This window comes from Lactuca saligna, chromosome 8, assembly GCF_052625555.1.
Source record: "Lactuca saligna cultivar CGN05327 chromosome 8, ASM5262555v1, whole genome shotgun sequence".
Classification (NCBI taxonomy): Eukaryota; Viridiplantae; Streptophyta; class Magnoliopsida; order Asterales; family Asteraceae; genus Lactuca; species Lactuca saligna.
Genome location: NC_136424.1, coordinates 109,154,979 through 109,177,700, shown reverse-complemented (window position 1 = coordinate 109,177,700; position 22,722 = coordinate 109,154,979). Strand labels below are relative to the sequence as shown.

Genomic DNA, 22,722 nt, shown 5'->3' with positions numbered 1-22,722 from the left:
TCAACCCGAGATCTTCCCTCCACTACCAGAAGTACCTGAAACAAAAACTAAAAACCATAAGCACGAAGCTTCGTGAGTTCCCCAACCTACCACATACCATGCATAATCACATACTACAAGCACTGGGCCACGCCCGCTACTTCGGGCCTCGCCCGCTACATCGGGCCTCTCCCGCTACATCGGGTCTCTCCCACTACATTTGGCCCCGCCCGATCCTAGGCCCCTCCTAGCTTCGAGCCCCGCTCGGTATACAAATCTATTTCTCTTAGGCCCCGCCTGGTAAACACATACGAGCATATAACCCTAGCACATAACACATAAACTGAACATACCCTACTATATTCCTGTCCTAAGGCCTCGCCTATGTCCTGCTACTGGTGAGCCATGGAACCCCGTCCAAGCTCCTGCTGTTAGTGAGATACGATCCCCCGCTGACACTCACCTTCCTCCTATCTCGGGCCTCGCCCCTTCTCTGCTACTAATGGGATGTGGAACCCCGTCCATACTCTGCTAGTGATGAGATACGGGACCTCCCCCACACTCACGTCCCTACCAGGCATATACAAGTATCACACAGACAACAAGTATAATCTAACATGCAAACATTCCTTAGGCACCCGCCAAACATCGGACCTTGGCCCAGAATATCATACTAGCATACAGTGCCTAGGGTTATCCCCCGGGTCTTCCTACTTATAAACTACATGGGTCGACATTGTGGCCATAGACCATTCACACAAATGAGGATAGTCACCTTGTACTGCTGAAACCTTGTTGATATCCCCCTAGCTGCTATCTGTCAAATCTCAAACTGCTACTCCTTCGGCTCTCCGAGCTACCAACACCGAATATCACTTAGTCCAATACATTAATCCATCTTAGGGTAAAATGACCATTCTACCCCTAGTCCAACTTGGCCCATATCTAATGCCCACAACCAAGGCCCGATACTAAGTAAGCTTTCCAAGCCCACTAGTAGCCCACTAATGGCCCAATTTGCTACATTAGGCCCAATCCCTTAATGAGCCTTACCCTAAGCCCAAAATATAATCCCTAAACCATCTTATCTGACTTCTGCTAGCCCAATAAGGCCCAAAGTCCAAAGTATGGCCCAAACTGAGGCCTATTAACTCGAAGCCCAAACTACCAGAGTACGCGGGGCGTACACTCACATACGCTGAGCGTACTAGGCAAATGGTGCGTATGTTGGGCGTACCTGAATGTACGCTAGGCGTACAACCCCTGTTAAGACACTTTCCTATTAAGTGCTTAATACTCCACTCCAGACGCTACCAACTCAGATCCATGTTCCTCTCCATGTCTTAATCCATAAATTTACTAACTTGGTGACTTGCAACCCACCAAACAAGCCCAAAATCAAAAGGTGACAATATACTTCCATAACAAGGGCTAAATTTCATGCATGAACTCATTAGGACCATCCAGATTGAAACTTTATTACTTATGGGACACTTTTAGCTCTGAGGGTGGCAACCTCGAGCTCAAAATCGAAGTTGCACCAAAAAGGTCCATTCTTGGGACCAAAATAACTCCAAAACCACACTACACAAGATCTAAGCTTTCTTAAGCAAAGTTATGAACTTTATACCTCGAAAGAGTTATAAATGATTATGTTATTCCATATCTATAAACTCCAACTTCCCAAGTCCTTCTTTGACAACTTCTTCTTTTCCTCTTCCAAGCTTAAAACCACTAAGATGAGCTTCCCAAGGTCAAGATCTCACAAAATGAAGGGATGAGGCGTTCTAGGGTTTCTCTAAAATTAGGGTTTAAGGACTCTGGGTGTACGCTGGGTGAACGTCCTCAGCACCCGTGATCACTTTGCCCTGTTACGCTAGGCGTACCCAGCTAAACATACGCGTGCCTTCATGCATGCAAGGGACTGCCTTGCCAACATTTCCATTAAGGGGCCATAAATGACAACAACTTCAAAATGCTATAAATCCTTCATCATAAGTCCGTTTCTGACGAACTTTATATCCATGAAAAGGTGGCTAGAATCCCTACGCTTCTAGCCACACACCTGGCCCAAACTTCTCGAATAAAACTATGAACCCTTGAAAGACCAAAACTATAACACCCGTAGATCCGGGCTAGTAAATTTAGAGACGATAAGTGTCAAAAATTATTTTTTGGTAAAAGATTATTTAGGGTGGATATTCTTAACTAAGTTTCAGTGGTCGTGACAAGGATTCCGGAGATATAAAGAGCGCCGAAATTCAAGTTATAACGAAGAAGTTATGACCTACCAAAGTTTCGCGATAGAACCGGCACGATGCTGAATGACGTAAAAAGTGAATATACGTTAGAGTGATAATTATCACTAGTGATCTAAATGAAAGTCGTAGATTTCATTAAACCGAGAGCGTGCATAAAAAGAACGCCCAAATCTGACTTCGTATGGGGAAGTTATGAATTTCCGAAGTTTCGACTTAGCGATATGCAGCCCGAATACTCGATTTGAGATCGAGCGGTTTTTTAGCCGAAACAATCTAAACGAGAGTTGAAGATCTCATATATAGTATTCCAACTACAAAAATACAAACAAAAACTGAGTTCAGGTGAATGAGTTATGAATTTCGAGCGGAGTTTTCCTGTCCCGACCTACTAAAAATACTATATAAGTAATATATTTATAATATATTAAAAATAAACTCAAAATTAGCCAAGGGAGTCTAAACGAGAGTTGTAAAGCATAATCTCACCTACGCATCGATATAAAGAACGTCGAAAACGGTGTTCGTATGCGAAAGTTATGAATTTCTGAAGTTCGGGGCGTGAAACCCCAAAATTGTTAGATACCACGACGTGGCAAGCAGTGCCACGACGTGGAAAGCAGTGCCACAACGTGGAAAGTCTTCTAACACCTCCTGGAGTCCCCCAGACGTAACTTGCGATGACACATGCAGTGACGACCAAGCCCACGACGTGGAAAAGGTGCCACGATGTGGCAAGGGTAAATGTTGCCCTATAAATAGATTTGAAGGGCCAGCCGATTATAGTTGCTCCATCCCTTCTCTCCCACTTCCGATACACCCTCTAAGCCCTATTTTAACCCCCCGAAGCCCCGATATCATACCGAGACCCGAAGCAAGTCCCGAAGTCCGAAGATCCCGAGAAGAAAAGAGTTTCCGAGCCAAAGCTCTTCCCGCGAGAAACCCGGTGTGTGAAGTGATCCCGGTTTCACCGAATAATACTACCATAGCAAGCCGTAGTGTTGTCCGATCATCTTCTGATCATGTGAGTGTATAGTTACTTTCTTCTAACACATTAATATTAAGTATTTTCTATGAAATACATGCTATGTGTGTATATATATTATTGTTTATTTGAGATGTTTGTGGGATGGATAAATTATATAGGTTTTAATGAGTTAAACTGTATATGTATTTTGTATCTGCAAATATGTTGGGTAGAACATGGGTAGATAAGATTGTTGGTATGTGATAAAAGATGACTTGGATCATGAGATAAAAGGATAAATAGATAAGATAACCTTGTTTTAGATCTGGATGTATGGATCAGATCAGGAGGTTAGTTTTAGATCCAAGAGTATGGATCAGATCAAGAGGTTATCCGGGAATATGGATTAGGTAATGAGGAAAATTTAAGATCCGGGAGTACGGATTATGTATTTTTGAACTACGTGTTCTTTCGATAAGGTATCATGAGTATAGTGTTGGATTAATGTCTAAGTCAATAACTATAATTGGTAAGACTTGACCCGACCCGACATGGTCCATTTGGGTTGCATGGCATCATGCACTTGGATAGACTATAATGAGAGAAATAAGACACTTATGGTTATTAATATATTATAAGTTCTAGTATATTAATAATAAGAATAATAAGATTATTTAATTAGTATTGATCAAGAATTAATCTAGGATTAATTAAGTAATCAAAAGAAGACTAATTAAATATATGGGTTGATTGTGCAAATCATCCATACTTATATAGTGGGCTAATGCTCCATGGATTATCAAGTTGGGCTAAAACCCATAGGATGGTCCATGGATGCTCCATGGTGTATTTAAACCCATGGATCCAACGAAATGGAAAGTCATGACAATTAGGGTTTACCCTAATTGTATAACTATATAAGCATCTTATTCTTGATCAAAAAATCGGCCACTAGTGAGAGAAAGAAAGGGCTAGCCGATTTCATGAAGTGTAGAATTCTCTATAAGTTATTCCAAGTGCTTATGGTGTTGTGTGAATCATTTGAGGTGTCACACTTGGGGCACTAGGCACTCAAGCTTCATGAAGACAAGCACCAACAAAAGGTATGTTATTCTAACTTGTGTTATTCAAAGTTTAGTATGCTAGAATAGAACAATACCTTGGAAAGTTGATATTTTCATGTATAATAGAGAAAACATAGATCCAAGGTATTTAGGGTTGCATGTACACTTAGGAGTGTTAGAATGCTCATAACCCAACATATAGTCCCTTTTAGGAACATGATTTTAATACGAGTATTGATTAAAGTACAAAATGTACATATGTATGTGAAGTATTTCTCATTGTCCGAAATACGTGTTAGATATATTTGATGATATACAACGTACGAATAAATTATGGTTCAATATGTGTTAAGATGTGAATATATGACATTATTAATTAAAACTCTGTGTTAAGTATACACTAGTTAGCATTTCGTAAACGGAGTTAGTATCAAAAATTGATTATAAGCATTGTAGGCTGGCCTAGTGATGGGTTAAGACTTAAATAAGGATGTTTAGTTCCATTAAGTTTGGACATTGGGTAGCCTCATATTAAGAGTACGTGTGTTGTGAGATTAATGATCGATGGAGTATGTCCTACGTATAGAAGTACATTTTATGTACGAATTCCTTTTCAAAGCTCTGTGTCTTGGGTGCTGCTTGTGCCAGGGTACTATTATGTTCTCGGGTACGAGTCTTTCGCATACTAGAGTACTATAATGTGCCAGAAGTACTATCATGTACAAAGTCTTTTTGATAATTTTGTGTGTCGGTTACGGGAGCATACGGGAGTACTTTAGTAGTATTTCCCCATACTTTTATTTTGAGAGAGCTTTGGAGTCAGTGTTTCTTTTATGAAGTGATCAACCGAGCTTCATATGTCAACGTTTTCTTTCACGAAGTAACAGACCACTGCTAGGTATGTCTTGTGTTATATTGTTGGATAGGGTGCGTCTGGGGGTGAAATACCTCATGTATTCAGGCACTGCTAGGCAAAGTTTGATGCTGGGATATGTAGAGTCTGGGGGTATAATACCTCATGATAGTCAGACCACGCCTAGGCATTGTTATCTAGATAACTACCCCTGACTTAAAATGTCTTGTGGTTCTTTCTTTTACGAAAGAAGGTTTGTGGTGAAACTTATTCCATTCCCCTCATTTGATGTCATTATTGATCCTTGTTTGCTGCAAGGGAATTTCCAAAGCAGCTTCGTCAGTTTGTGGTTCATATCGATTCTTAGGCTAGATCTCGTAAGATCATTGTATAGGGTCAGTATGTGGGGGATCGACGGGATAGGATATATTGTTTTAGAAATATGATTTATATGTGTTTATAATATTAGTGGTTTTGCAGGATCGAGATGTAGATTATTATTACATTGTTTGAACTAAGCGTTCATTAAGTGTTTTTGAACTAGGTGTTCATTGGGTAGTATTTGAACTAAGCGTTTATAAGTGTTTTTGAACTAAGTGTTCACTGGGTTACTTTGTAATTGCTCAATAGTTAAGCAAGAGAGAGAGAGAGAGAGATTATAGAAGCCTCCATGCTTAGACGATTTTATATCTTATTAGGGTGATTTAGGATCCTCCAAATAGATAATTAGGAAACTAGATAATTACCTATTTATGGGTTATCATTATCTAGGGCTTCTTAGGGATATCCAATAGCTATATAAAGATCACTTGGGCTAGAATTTTCATATGTCTCCTTCTAAGAAACACATGAACGAAAATTCTTAGTCTCTTTTCTCTCTCTCTCTCTCTCTCTCTCGCTCTCTCTCTCTCTCTCTCTCTCTCTCTTTCTTTCTCTCTCTCTCTCTCTCTCTCTCTCTCTCTCTCTCCTCTTTATCCTAGGGTTTCTAGTGTTTTTGGTATGAGTTTGAGCCATTAGAGGCACAAGATTTCTAGTGTTTGCTTTTCAAGGTTTTCTATAAGGAGTTTGAAGTGATATGTTTACTACAAATATCAAAGGTATGTAACCTTAATTCTTATAATTTGATTATACTAGGAAATCATTAGGGTTTTAATTATTTTGTTGTTGATGGCATGTTACATTCAAAGTGTTAAAGACATTGATCCTTTAGGTTGCATGTACCCTTAAACGTTAAGTGAAATTCCGCAAACATATAGTTATTGTAATCTATAAAAACTCATCATGATTATATGTTATTAGTAATATCATTATATAATGACTCTTTGACATAAACATCTTTCAGGAACATCAGTCAATGAACATCTGAAATTATATCTATATAAATTTTCCTTTAAACTATAACCTCTAATGTAGGTAAAGTTGGAAATTAGAACAAAAAGAACCAATATAGCGCCAATTGCAACCAAATTTGGAAGCCATAGGATCAATAAAGACGCCACCATCACAAACAAACGGAGGCGATATAGATGCTTGTTGAAACACAATGAATATTTTTTTAATGGAGAAGAACTAACCTTCACTAAGGATAAAGTTTGATATCGAAGGGATTTCAGAGGAGATGAGGATTTCAGAGGAGAAAGAACAACGATAGAGGAGAAGGAGGAAAATGAGTGACAACACAAGCTAGCATCGACTGGAAGGTCAAGACGATATTGAAAGTGTTATGGCATACCAGAGATGAAGTAGAAGAAGTGCTTGGAAGAAGAAGAAGGTATTATTGTATTCTTTGAGATGATAAACAGAGCATCATGAAATATAAGATCTCTTGCTTGTGAATGTCGGCTGCTAGAGTAGAATTAGATTAGGGTTTTCTAATACACCGGAAGTTTATGGAGAGAAAGATAGATAATGGAACTTGGACATAAAGAGAATAGGTAATTAGGTTTAAAATGTTTAGAGAAAAGGGGAATTAAAAAAATTAACTTTTGGTAAAGAGTGGAAAATATTAGAAATTTTATTAAAGAGGAGAAAAATAGGAATTTTAGTATACCAGAAAAAAATTGAATTATCTTCAAATCCTTCATTTTTTTTTCCACTTTTTTAATATTTAACGGTGACAATAAAAGTATTTTTTTTTTTTTTTAACTTTTGACACACATAAGTAATTAAGTTGTGACTATAAAATGATTATAGTCATAAATTGTATTTTAATTTGTGACCATAAATTACTTAGTATCACATGTGTTTTTTTCCTTTCATTGTAATTTTATTTTTAAACACACATAAATAATTAAACGTGACAATTGATGATATTTTGTCATAATGATCTACTGTGATTATTGAATAATATTTGTTACACTTGTTATATAAAGCAATGATGAACATAGTTTGTAATAGTGATGGTGTTTAGTTAATATGTGACTAAAACATTACTGGAATTTAATTAATAATATTTAGTGACACAATTAACTAAAACTATGCCAATCCTGCTTTCAAAAACTGTGACCATATGTTATTATGTTATTTTTGTATTAATGATTTAATACAAAAGGTATGAAAATCCTCGTTCCGAAGCATCAATTGTTAACATAAAGATAAAGATATATTTAATTCAAAGGTGTAGGAATGAAAAAATAATGGAATAATGGATATAGGAGAATTGAAGACTAAGAATACATGGCCAATTATAACTACAAAACAACTCAATATATTAATGTCCATTTTGCAATAAAGTCCCATTTAACAACGATTTAGGGAATTTCACAACCCCATTACGAAAACTAATACACTAAATGACTAAATCACAATATAATAGTCAGGTTCCACAAAATGTTTCTCAATGGCTAGTATTTTGCAACCTTAGCATTTCGCAATACTTTTTGTGTTAGAAAAACTGTTTCGCAATGTATTTCGAGTTAAGAGGTTACAAAATAGATTTTATGTCATGTGGAAAAAAAATTATTCGTTAAATAGAACAATATATATATATATATATATATATATATATATATATATATATATATATATATATATATATATATATATATATATATATATTTATTTATTTATTTTAATAATTATCCCTTTTCTTAAGTCTTAAAATACTCTTGTAGTTGGTTAATGGTTTGGCTATTTATAAGTACTTCCTGAGAAAGAGAGAAGCAAGTGAAAAAACATACCAAAAACAAAAATCTATTTATGTTGTTCAAAGCTTCTTCCCAAATTCTGTCATAAATCAATATTCTCAACTTCTTTCACGTTTTCCCAGGTATATATATACACATATATGTATGTATAGGTCCTAACTTTTGTATTGTTAATTTAGAGTTTTAAATGTCTATGTGTGCGTTTCTTTGAAGAAAAATGCAGGAATCACAAATGTCTCTCCAAGATCTTCAAAACGATACCAACGGCTTTGATCAGACAGTTACTCATGATGATTTTCTCGATCAAATGCTCTCCGGTCTCCAAACCACCGTTTCCTGGCCGGAAATATCCGCTGCCAACGGTGGAGGTGGTCAAAACAAATCAACACTCCCCTGGGACGTCGACCATTTTGACGACCAATCAGCATTTCTATCGTCTAAGCTCCGTCAACACCAGATCACCGCGGCCGGCGGAGCTCGTACTCCGCCTTCTGCGGCGAAGTCGTTGCAACTGTCAAGAGGTTTAGCCCCCTCCGGTGAATCCGGCCTCTTTCAAAACGATAACATCGACGATTCATCTTTCAAGTCGCCGGTAACTTACTATTTCATTACAGCAAATATAATCCCGAGTTCTTCCATAACACACTGATTTTATTCTTAAATAGATTGGAGATAACAATTCGATTCAAAATCTATTTCATGGGTTCACCGGATCTCTCACATCCAATCAAACCCAGCCATTCCGTAATCTACCAGTAAGTTCAACCAATTTCATTTCGAAACCCGTTTTTATTCCTTGAAATTAAATACGATCCGGGAATCTCTCGATGCAGGTGCAGAACTTCGGATCTCCGGGAGCGGCAGCGGCAGCGGCGGCGGTGATGAACCAAGTACAGACCGCGACTGCAACCCCGGGTGGTGGAGCACCGTCGCAGCCACGTCAGAGAGTGAGAGCCAGAAGAGGACAAGCAACTGACCCACACAGTATAGCCGAAAGAGTAAAACACAAGATTCATACCCATGTTTTTTTGTTTTTTCTTGTAAACCTCGTATTACGTTTTCTTCGAAATCTTGTTCTTATTATCGATCGGAATTTGGCAGTTACGACGGGAGAGAATTGCGGAGAGGATGAAGGCTCTGCAAGAACTCGTCCCGAATGCCAACAAAGTAAGCGTTTCACACATAAATTGTTAATTACTTAAAGCATTTAATTAGACGCCGGTGACGGCGGTGTTAGTTGGTGGCGCGTGGGGTTTTGTGCATTCCTGAAATTGAAGCTGGAAAGCAGATTATACGGAGAGAAGCTCCGAATAATGATAGAGAGATGATGGTTATGTGGAGTGGTTATTTTAGTATTATCCTTAAATAATTTTTAATTATTATTTTAATTCCATATCATTATCATATCATTTTACACATGCTTTAGGATTTCCACATTCAATACAAATCTCGTAATTTTTACCGTAGAAAGGTGAAACGCCTTGGATTTCAACCCATCTTTACTCCTAAAGCTTATAAAGATGTTAACTTTATTATTAAATAAATACGTATACTTTAAAAGATTAGAGGAATATTTTATATTTTAAATGTTTATTAATGGGAACTGTGGAATGACAGACAGACAAGGCTTCAATGCTAGATGAGATCATAGACTATGTCAAATTCCTCCAGCTCCAAGTCAAGGTACCACTCTCTCTCTATATACACAATTACATAAATACATTAATACACATATCTATACCATAACATAAATATAAATATGATGTATTTTCTATGACTAAAACAATGATAATTTAATTACGATAAAAGAGAATGAAAACATTTTCTTTACAGGTATTGAGCATGAGTAGATTGGGAGGTGCCGGCGGCGGTAATGCTGGTGGTGGTGGTGTTGCTCCCATTGTTGCTGAGGTAAGAAAAAAGGAAATAACATTAACATTATTCTTTCTTTTTGTACGTTATACCATTCTTATCTTTAAAAATATTGCAATCTTTATAAATATTTGTTTGAAAAGTTTTATAAAAAGAAAATAAAGTAACATTACCTTAAAAACTAATCTTTGTTAAACCTTCCCACACCATATAAACGACAAAAACAGAGAAAAAAAAAAAGGTACATGCGGACCATAGTTTTACAGATTCCATCTCCGGTTTAAATTACGTTTCTACCCTCATGCGACATCCTTCCTAATGCTTTTATCTTTTGTTTACAGGGTGGTGGAGCAGGACGAAGCAGTAATGGAACGACGTCGTCGTCCAACAATGAGACCATGGCGGTGACTGAGAACCAGGTGGTGAAGCTGATGGAGGAGGATATGGGATCCGCCATGCAGTATTTACAAGGAAAAGGTCTTTGCCTCATGCCGATTTCACTGGCCACTGCTATCTCCACCGCCACCTGCGGCACTCGGAGCAACCATCCGTTAGGCGGCGGCGGTGGTGGAGAGGGTGGTGGGCCGTCGTCTCCTAATATGTCCGTGTTAACAGTTCAGTCGGCGAACGGCGTCTCTGTCAAAGACTCGCCGTAACTGTTGCCTTCCGACCGCTGACCTTTTATTTCCTTTAAAAGAACAAAAGAACTTTGTCAGTTTTATCTAATGAGACTGTCTGACTAGTGTAACAAACACGAGAGTTGTTTTGAAATTAGTTGTAACGAGTGTCCCAATGTTTTATGGATGTCGTTGTGTTATGCCTTTGATCTCAAAATTACAACTGTGTTTAGTATAAAGATTTCTTTGATAATTTTTTTTTTATCAGAAAAATGTGATTTAAAAAATAGTTAGAATTATTTTTACATGCTACTCAATTATACATCCACATGGAAAATGGAAAACCAAAAAGAAAATAATCGCCACTAAAGTTCATAAGCATATGTTAAGATACATTTTAAGAGAAAACTGAAAATCTTGGTATTTAAAAAGAATAATCACGAATTATTATTTTTCTAATCAGTATAAGGATCTGGTAATGTGGTCCCTTCTTAAAATAGTATTTTGAATCTATTTTGGACTTTATTTCGGACTTCATTCCGGACAATATTTAAGGACATAATCCAATTGAAATAATTTCTTCTTCTTATAATGCGGAGTACCATTTTCTATATGTATTTTTCCATTATCTTTATAATTAAATGTCTTTATTTTAAATTATATATTAAAAAGTATACTATTTTCTTTATTTTGTGGGATTTGATATATATATATATATATATATATATATATATATATATATATATATATATATATATATATATATATATATATATATATATATATATATATATATATATATATATGGGAAAAGTGAATATACCCTTAAGGATATATAAGCTTAGGTACCCAAACTCACTACAATACGTGGTTTTGTTTGATATATTTATTATAATTTTCTTCAACTTCAATTCTTAACTTGATTTACTTTCAAGATTTTCAAAATTTTATTATTATCTTCCTCTTACATCACATCTTTTTGACGAACATCAATTAAGCTATATATATTACAGTTGAAAATGAAAATTATGTAAGAGGAAAATAAATGTGAAATTTATAAAAATCTTTGAATGAAATCAAGTTAGAAGTTAAATTATAAGAACATTAGACAATTATAATGTATATATATGATACAAAATGACGTAGTATGGTGCGTTTGGGTACCTAAGCTTATATACCTTAAGGGTATATTCATTTTTTCCTATATATATATATATATATATATATATAAGGTGAAATGAGTAATCTATAACTATTAAGAATCATCAAATACAGAAACATATTATTTATATGTATGGTTTTTAAGCTATGGTAGGATTACATGTGGGAATATGTGTGCATTAGAACAACAAATCTTTAAAAAATCATAGTTTCGAAAATATAGAACGACTCTGGAATACGAAGATCATGTGGAAATAAGTAGAACATGTCTAGAATGCGCAAAACTGATTCGAAATGGTATTCTGAAATTGTGAATTGCAATGTTGATCTGGAATATTGTTCCAAAATGTCCTCCGAAACATATATATGTTGATCTGGAATGTCCTCCGAAACATATACTTAAATCCAAAACATGAAGCAAATGACTAATTATAATTCTTTTCATTGTAGCACAACAAAATATACGAAGCGGTTGTAATTACAACCTGCAGGCCTGGACTCCGGCGGGAAATCATGGCCCGTTTACAACAAAGCTAGTTTATGCGGCCATGTTTCGGGCATCCTATTTTAGTGATCATGTTAACATACCGATGGGTGTCCAATGTCACCATTTACTCTATTACTATCTTATGCACAATGAATATACTACTTCTCCTCGAGTTGACCTGTAGGAGCTTCTATTTCCGGTACAGGACTATTGGGTTTGCTTCAACATGAAAGCTTTCTTCCTTATTACTGTCTTGCGGTTCATGGACTATTTTGGCCTTACTTCATGTTTTGCACAATTCAGACAACGTGTATTTCCATTTGTGTTGCCTTCACGTTTAATATGCCGCTGATTAATTATGCATGTGTTCAATGACTTACTTCATTAGTTAGATGATGCAGACGATGTGAAAGTCTCATTGTTGTATATGCTAGAGTACATATTTTGTGGAAAATACCCTCGACAACCGGTTACTGATGAATATTTTGCACTCATCTTAAATTTGGACGAGTTGAGTACGTATATAGTTATTTATATTATATCAAATAATACATATAATTATTTAGTGCAATTCTTGACATATGTACCCATGGGGTAGAGTGGTATGCGATTTTACTTACAAAAAGTTGTGTACTATTTTTAATAAGATCGGGGAGCATTTGAACCCCACATAGCTAAGAGAGGATTTAAACTATGTTAGTAGTTGTTTTCCATCTTAATTTTCTTTTTTAACATCCTAATTTTGTAGATTTGAATCATAGAGATATTTCCCAAAAGTAGTATAGTTGGTTCCCCTATATCGGGTATTATCCGTCGGGCAGTTGCATACCATATGATGAGTCATTTACATGTTGATTGTGAATGCCTTTTTGATGATAAATATTTATGAATATTAGTTTTCCTTATAATTTATAAGTTGTTATGAGAAAATAACATAACATTAATCTTTATATATTGTTTTATGGAGAGTCCCCAACGAATTGTTGTAGCATACTTAGCAGGAGCGTGCAACTTTTAAGTGGACTGAGAGTGTGTTATGGATATATATTGTAGATTACCCTGATATTTGAGTTATGGTTTTTTGGTATATGTTTTAAACAATTTATCATGATGTTGCAAAAACAAGTTCATATAACCTAAGAATTATTTCTAGAATATTTTAATTTCATACAAACATGACTACAAGTTATTTAGATCAATAATATCATACTTTTGACTATCTTTGACATTACATCTACTTTTAGACTCACCCTTACTTTTTACACTTGACTTAGTCCTACTTGAAGATTCATTATGTGTTAAATCTACTAAAAAACGAGCATCATAATTTCTGCTTGTGTGACTGATCCTTTGGCAACGACTACATTTTTCTGAAGTGGATCTTTACCTTGGGATGGAATACATTAATAGTATTTTGGTTTTCTTGCTCGTTGTTTCTCTATCAATGGTGGTAATACAACCATGACTTCATTCGATTGTTCGTATTTAGTTGGAACTAGCACAAGAAACACAACCTCTGTATATGTTGATCGATATGTTTTCAGTGTGAAGTACGATGACACCCATGTACTACAGTGATGATATCTCAATTCCTTGAGTACCGTCAAAGCATGAGAAAAAGGTATACTAGACAATTGCCATTTACCACATGTGCAACAACGAGTTTCCAATTTGACTATACCATTTTTTTCATTTGATCAGTTACTATATATGCTTTGATCAATCTTGTATACCCGAGAACCAAAGGATTTTTTTATCATCATTTCGATAACCTTCTCAAAATACTTAGTAATATATTTTTTTTCTTTGATCTATAAAAAATATGTATATGTTTTCATGCTCAATAAATTACAGTAGAGTTAGCATGAAAGTATTGTACTTTAAGCAATTATATCCAACATTACATTGTTGACACCACCATTATTGTGTAGTTGCTCGAAAGAAGTTAATCAACATTGTTATTGATAGTTTTCGTGCATCTCTTGATAACACACTGATGGACTCAACGTTGTTTGATGTCGTTATATTATATCGAACCACATGGAAATATGCCCTTGCCCATTTGTGGTAACCAATTATGTCTATCCATGTACGATAATCTTTTTTAGGGCACAACGAAGCCTAGCCAAGATTTCTTTGAAATCAGACTCTTGGTAAGCTTTTGTAGCCTCCTAAAAGATTTTGGTTCTCTCTTATTTGTTGATCTTTGTTCTCATATTCTTCAGCAAATGGAAACAATAAAGTTCATGACACATGTCCAGAAACACTGCTTGAATGGCCATTTTAATTGAATTTAATCTATCGGATATGATAGCTAAAGTGGCCATGTCCCCAATACATTCTTTTAGTTTTCATAAAAACCATATCTATGAATCCCCACTTTCTGCTTTTTCAACACCAAATGCAATGGGGTGATCTGTTTATTTCTATCCATGCCTACTGCTAGGAACATCACACCCAAGTACTTCCCTTTAAGATGTGCTTCATCAACGATAATAATAGGACATAAACAACATTGAAGCGCTCAAACCTACACAATAATTAATAGATTAGTCATTAAACTGAAGATACGTCTAACAACAACTGAAATAAAATTATTTATTATATAAGAAATATTATCGCACAACCGATAACCATGAAAAAGTATTCAACTTTGTTGTCATAACTTGTGTTTATATGTGTAACCGTCGCTGGATTTTTCCCCTACAAATTGTAATCATATAAAGGAAGTTTTTCATAGCTTTCTTCAAGGACCCATCTCAAAAGATTTAGTGCATACATTTTATCATTCCATGCTTGCCAATATGAAATATGTATACTAAGATGACCATTTAAAGTTCATCATATCTATTTCCTACGTAACATATTAGCTGTATTAGCAACTAATATGCCCTTCAAGAAGTAACCCAATACCTTTTTTTGGCTAGGCGATGATGGGGAAGAAGCTGTGTGTTTGCGAAAGTGTCGCTCTCAATAGTTTAACCACTTGAAATGTGTCAGTATCTTTATCTTTTGTCGCCCATATCTGCCATTTATAATTTTCCACAAAACAAATAGCTTCAGTCCTATCGTTTTTAGATTTTTTCACTCCCATTTGAAACCCTTCAGTAAAACATTTGAATCCTAATTTAAGCTTATGTTGTTTTTTGTTTGTGAAGAGTTGATGCTTATTTATAAGAAGTATAATTGTGGCTACTCTAAAAGTTATGAATCTACTGACAAGTCCAACCCCAATATCTTGATTTCTAGTAGCAATACATCACGAACCTATATATATATATATATATATATATATATATATATATATATATATATATATATATATATATATATATATATATCATCTGCTAATACACGGCCAACTAATGTTTGGATAAAAATCATGTCCGTCATCATTCCATTTCGAGGACTTACAGAAATACCTCGAACGGTGCCACAATCTGTTCGACGTACAATAATGTGTTGAACTACTTCAACAAGTCTGCGTGTGAGATATCCTGCATTTGATGTTCGGATAGAGGTATCCATAACCCCTTTACGGGCTCCGTAACAAGAAATAATGTGTTCTGTTAAAGATAGTCCTTCGTGTAAATTGCTTTGAATGGGTAAATCAATCATTTACCCTTGAGGATCCGAAATGAATCCTCTCATACCTACTAATTGATGTACCTGAGATGCATTTCCTCTGGATCCCGAAAAATACATTATATGGACTGGATTAAAAGGATCGGTCATCCGAAAATTAGGATTCATTTCTTGTCGCAAATATTCACTTGTGGCATACCATATTTCGATCGATTGACGTAATTTTTCTATCGCGTGTACATTCCCATAATGATGGTGTTTTTCCAAAATAAAACTTTGTTGTTCAGTGTCTTGAACTAGCCATCTTTTAGAAGGTATTGTTAAAAGATCATCAATTCCTAATGAAATGGATGCAGCGGTAGCTTGTCGGAAACCCAAAGTCTTTACTTGATCTAAGATATGTGATGTATGTCCTATTCCATAGTGATCAATAAATCGACTAATAAGTCGTTTCATGGCAGTTCCGTCTATCACTTTATTGTGAAAGACCTGAGTGGGCTGTTCTGCCATCAGTACCTCCATATTGCGCTGAGTAGAATTTTACAATGGGCTTGAGTCAGTGATTGGAAAACTTCCTTTTCTAGATCTTGATTCATGTATAAATTCTGCACTTATGGTCCTAGTTAACCCAGAGAGACTCGAATTCCCATTGGTAGCATAGAATTACAACAGCCCTGCCAAAGCCCCTATATGGCTTCTTCTATTTCTCGATAAAGGGAAATATGACCAAGAGTGGTTCGAATATATATATATATATATATATATATATATATATATATATATATATATATATATATATATATATATATATATAAGAATTTCTTTTTTTTTATACTTCGTACTATTAGATAGTTTCCATAAATCTCATAATAGGTCCCCACGGATTCATAGTGAATTTCGATGGGAACTTCTCTTGCAGTAATAACGCGTTGATCTAGTCGCCACCGCATGCACAAAGTACTACCTAAATTGATTTGTTTTTGCCGATAAGCTCCAATTGCATCTTAGGGATTACAAAAAAAGGGTTTTTTTTGTATACTTATAGTTATTATCTTCATTTCGATAGTTTCTACGATTACATGGATTATACCTATTTACACAAATACCCCGACGATTTCCACTCGTTAAGACATAGAGTCCATTAAGCATATCTTGAGTTGGTGCCGAAATCGGATCCCCAATAGTTGGAGACAAAAGACTCATATGAGAAAATATAAGTAAACACGCCTCTGCTTGAGCCTCCAAAGATAAAGGAACATGAACAACCATTTGATCCCCGTCAAAGTCTGCATTGAAGCCCTTACAAACTAATGGATGTAAACAAATAGCACGCCCTTCTACTAAAATGGGGAGGAATGCCTGTATGCCTAATCTATGCAGAGTAGGCGCTCTATTCAGCAATACAGGATGGCCATCCAGAATTTCCTGAAGTATTTCCCATACAATCGTTTTTTTTTTTTTTTCCGAATTTGACTCTTAGCAACTCCTATGTTCGAAGCAAGATGTTTTCTAATTAGGTCACGAATTATAAATGCCTGGAAAAGTTCTATTGCTATTTCGCGAGGCAATCCACATTGTTGTGATGAAAGTGAAGGGCCCACAACAATCACGGACCGCCCTGAATAATCGACCCGTTTACCAAGCAGAGTCTCGCGAACTCTTCCTTGTTTGCCTTCAATTACATCTGAAGGCGACTTGTAAACTCTATTATGATCATCCTTCATTGGTTGTCCGCAGATTCCATTATCAAGAAGTGCATCCACGGCTTCTTGTAGCAATTTTTCCTGAGATATTATTAATTCTTCTGGCGTAGCTATACTTGTTGTTAATAAATCCCATTTTTATCCTTCACTCCCAAAATAGGAATAGAGCTACTTTACAAATAGGGCTAATTACTTCGCACCTGACTGGAATAGCCCTCTCGATACCTTATTGGAGCTTTGTAACTAGTGGCTGATTTCCCGTCGCTAGAGCCTTTTCCCAGTGCACGGAGCCCCAACGAGGAAGGCGTTAGTGGTTTATGGTCCATAATGCTAATCCCTCTTTTTGTGCTACTCCTACTCCTAGGACGGGAAGAAGATAAGAAAAGGCCAAGCGTTCTCTTGGTTTCCCAACCTGTTGCTTCTAAAGACTGCCCTCTCTCGGTTGGATGTTGCTCCAGCCTACTACGAGGATCCCGTATCCAACAACCCAATTTATACAAAAGGGCATCCATCAAAGCCCCTTTACTAGATTGGAGCTATGAAGCTTACCTTCTTTTTATTAAAAAGGGAAAGGGCTTTTTCAGTTGGTGCGAAGTAGCGCAGTTCCATTTTCCCTTGACTAGTAGGGGTCCCATGGTTCCTATGTCGTCGCCTTTCCCGGTCCTTTTCTTTTAGTGCTTCGACCCAAAGCGATAGCTTCTAGCTAGTTCAGTGGATAAGATGGCTGCACTCCAGCTCACTCAAGAATGGGACGGTAGTGGTCCGCCGACAAGCTCGTTCTAATCTTGGACGCAGTACATTGGAATCCTGAAGCACCATCATGAACGCTACCGCACGTCCGCCTGCGGTGCGGTAAGGCACCACCCTGTTGTGCCAGCAGCCAACTCCGGCATGTCAGCTTAGTTATCCTCATCAAGCCACTTACTTGATGTCTAGCTTCCCAACTGGTAGACAGTTCCTTTTCCCCCCAGATCAATGAAGAAGGGAGAAGTCACTTGATTCTTCCGAAGAACCGGAAGCGCATCGCTATGCCGAGGCGGGGGGACGGGAAAAGAAATGGCTCCGAAGAAAGAAATTTGGGTTCCCAATGCTTCTCCATGCTCAACGAGATGCATCAACCTCGAGATGCTTTACTCCTAACCCCACAAGGTTCCGAGACGGAGCTTAACCTGAGTCTCGGTTAAAAACGGCGATGACCTATGTTTCACACGGCGTACGATTCCATGGATAGTTTCATTCGAGATCGTGATGGAGGATATAGCTTACGATCATCTTAGTGCACCCGTAAAGAGAGAATGCTTGGTAGCAGGACAGTAGGAGTTCAGTAGGCGGGCCAGTTCACGCCAAGGATAGCAGTCCAAGGGTTGAAAGAAAGTAGTAAACCAGTCAGCTAGCTGAAGTTATCAAGTTCAGAAGTAGCAACTCTCCTAGCCGCACATTCATTTTCATCTCTTGCTCCACTTTCACTACCCTCAGCAAAGCTAGGAGATTCCTGAATAGTCTGCTGCTTTCATTCATTTTCATAAGAAAGGTGATGCATCTGTTCCACCTTATCTAGATTTTCTTGGCATAGCACTGCATTTGATTCTTTGGGAGAATGACATCATCTATAGATAGGTCTTCATTAGAAAACATTTTCAATCTATTTGCTACAGACCCTCATTTTTGAAAGCGGGGGGAAGAGATATTTTTTCTGCAATCGAAAAAAAACGGAGCAAATTTGACTTGGCACAACCTAACGATACATCCAATACCAATGATTTGTGCTTATAATTTGTTGCTAGATCTCTACTCTAGAAAGCTATACAGGCAACAACGAGCGCGGGTTGACCTGAGGCTTACCTTTAATTACTTCTTTCACGACGAGAGAGCCGCGTCCGCAACAGTCGAAGTGGTGGAAGGCCCCCTGAGTCAAAGGGAGAGCTTCTGTGCCTCTCTCCAAGAGAGACGATTTGGTATCTGAATTGGCTGAAGGAGAGTGAGAGTTCGAAGTTGCCGGTAGGTCAATATCCGGGGGTTGCTTTCCCTTAGTAATAGTCCTTCTTTGAAATACAAGGCCCAGAACCCTATATGGGGCAGTGAGAGGAGCTGCTTCTTCTATTTATACTTGCCCATCAGGAGCCTTTCCCTATGTTAGCCAGTTTCAACTCTGGACCATACCGCAGCAGTGGTTGCCGCTCGATCGAAATGGGTCTAATCTTGATATGGGTATTGGCGCCTTTGATTAAAGAATGTTCTCCGCCTTTTTCCTCCACCTACCGGGCTAGTTAATTGTTGGAATGTGCTTCATTGGAACGTAGCTAATCGTCCTTGCTTTTAGAGAACTGTTGGCTCTGCATCGGCCTTTCTGCCTATAGTCTAAGGAACCTATTATAAGGTAGCAAGAGAGCTCTAAGAAGTGGTGGCGACCTCATAGTTTTATAATGATTCTTTCACTCCTATCCCCTCATAAGAGGAGGATGCCAAGAGTTTCGCTGGTTTTTAGGGAAGGATCAAGTCTTTTCGAGAGCTTCTTGACCCGAAAAAATAAGCTTTGTGACCGATTTCTTTGAGTCAGCTTCTTTTCCGTGTGTGATAGAGCGTGAGGTTCGAGAGCGTATTGTACGAACAAATGCTTTATTCGATCACTTTTTGCTAGCGTTAGTGAGTGATGAGATAGCGTATGATCCGTGCGCTAAGCGAGCAACAAGCATTTTCTACTTAAACAACTTCTACTTATAGCTGTTTTGTGTTTCAAAATGACTTTAGTTTTCTCTTTTCTTTTTCTTTTAGATGATGACAAACGAACTGAAAACTGTGAATGCTTCTAATTAATTGAATCTTATTTTATAATCCAATTATATATATATATATATATATATATATATATATATATATATATATATATATATATATATAAAGCAGAGTGATATCTTTATGACAATTCGTCAAGTCCGATCGAGAAACCTGCGCCCAGAGTGCTTATGTAGCCGGTCACCGTTTGGCTAAGATCCTTGATGACTGATTCATAAACCACTCTAGCTTGATTTCAGTCTTGTGGTAAGTGTTCGCATAGTGACTCAGGTCCTAACAACTTGATGTCAGACTGTTCAACATGAGGGACATCTAAGTCCTCTAACATAGATAACATAAAGACTAGGATTAGATGCTTAACATAACGACTCGTATGCTTTCACGAAAGAAGAAGGACCTCGCAGACATTTAACAAAGGATTGTGTTGGTGTTCCGCGCTATCTCAACTCCTAGTTCTAGTAGTACAAGCTTGAATCTGATCTATAAGAATAGATCTTAGGCGGAAATAGAGCTCTTTGAAATTGAAAGCGATATTCCCCCTTATATATAGCCCAAAATAAATAGAATCATGGAATTCTCTCCGAGAGCTGTTGAACTAACGACTCTATTAGAAAGTAGAATTAGCAACTTTTACACGAATTTTCAAGTGGATGAGATTGGTCGAGTGGTCTCAGTTGGAGATGGGATTGCACGTGTTTATGGGTTGAACGAGATTTAAGCTAGGGAAATGGTTGAATTTGCCAGCGGTGTGAAAGGAATAGCCTTGATTCATATGAGTCACTATCCAATTCCATAACAGAAAGAGATGGGACTAGAGCTTTTGGCATTCTATTTGTTGGCATTCAATAAGCTCGTTGCGTTAGAAAGAATAGGTTTGAACTCTTGTTGCATGGTACGGTCAGAGAATAAGCGTATGACGAAGAGTTTCTAGGCACTTTTCAAAGGATCTCCTTCTCAGGGTGGAAAGAAGTACGCAATAAAGTAAACTGTCCTTTCAAGGGAAGTCGAAAGCACTGACCTTGGTCCAATTCACACATAGGAGGAAAGAGAGGTTTTTCTATTATAAGGAAAAGTTTATTCTCGGGTTGTGGCACTTTTACATTTTTTTAGCTAATTCGGGCAATGGTAAAGGTTCATGCATCCCCCATTGATTAAGTTTCGTTAGAATCAGAAATATAATAAGGAAGCTTTTCCTCTTCTGGTTTTCGGGGCTTAGTTCTTACTAGGTTCAGTATCATCACCATCAAATTCAGTGAAACTTTGAAAATGTTCAAATGACTCTAAATGTGGAATTATAATATCATCCTCAACTAATAACATTAGTTTTGCCTCATCATTTGTAGATTCTTCAACATCAAAAGTTGGTGAAGATTTAACTACATCCTTACTTTCATACCTAAAATCGTCCCCTTTTATAGGCTCATTGTAAAAGGTGCATGATTGGTTGTCATTGGTAATAAATTAAAATTTGGTTACTTCCAGCACCTCAAGACTCTTTTACAACTGAACAATTTTCAATGACAAATTTTTGAATACCACTTTCCATGACATTATTATCAACAAACAATTGTAACGTGTTAGGAGGCATACTACTAACAAAACTAAGAAATTATCTGATATCACTAATTGTTTTAGGATGTTGAAACTATAGACATATTTGATTTATGTCTAACTTGGACTTGAAATTAACCAATGTAATTTACCCATGGAAATTGATATCATTCTTATACTTATACAAAAGCATGTGTAGTATGAACAATATACTGCATAGATCCTGCGATACATTGCCATTGCCCTCTAATAGAAGCTGACACTCGAAAATATGCATATAAATAGATATCAACCAAATTGCATGAGAGGTTGTGGTGTTGTAGTTGAAGTTATTAATGAAATTAGAACATAATTGCACAAAGTGTTTATAAGGAAATCCCTTGATCCTTTATAGGATCTCCGACATAAAACATTGGGAGGTGATAATGATCACCTACCTTGTATGATCTTATTGATTTGAATGAAAATTACATAGATGATGATAGAATTATGATTACAAGTGTTTGCCTAGCTCTAGATCTAAAAGGTGTCAAAAGATTGTGTTCATTGTGTATGTTTTACAGTTGTATATACAGTCTAGGTTAAGTAACTAAAAATCCGATATTTTCAGGATCCTGCTGAACTGATATTTACAACGTGCTTTGACTTGGTATTCTGGGATTTTAAGCCCGGCTGTAGTGATTCTT

General features: G+C 36.7%; 1 protein-coding gene across 1 annotated transcript; it reads left to right on the top strand.

The window, feature by feature from the left end:
* The first annotated feature begins 8,255 nt into the window (after nt 1-8,255).
* LOC145012939 (bHLH transcription factor RHL1-like) lies at nt 8,256-10,995 on the top strand. Its single transcript, XM_078971736.1, has 8 exons — nt 8,256-8,389; nt 8,481-8,859; nt 8,933-9,022; nt 9,101-9,265; nt 9,369-9,434; nt 9,885-9,950; nt 10,101-10,178; nt 10,481-10,995. The coding sequence occupies exons 2-8, from the start codon at nt 8,485-8,487 to the stop codon at nt 10,793-10,795; spliced, it is 1,155 nt and encodes a 384-aa protein (XP_078827862.1). The 5' UTR covers nt 8,256-8,389; nt 8,481-8,484; the 3' UTR covers nt 10,796-10,995.
* The last annotated feature ends 11,727 nt before the right edge of the window (nt 10,996-22,722 follow it).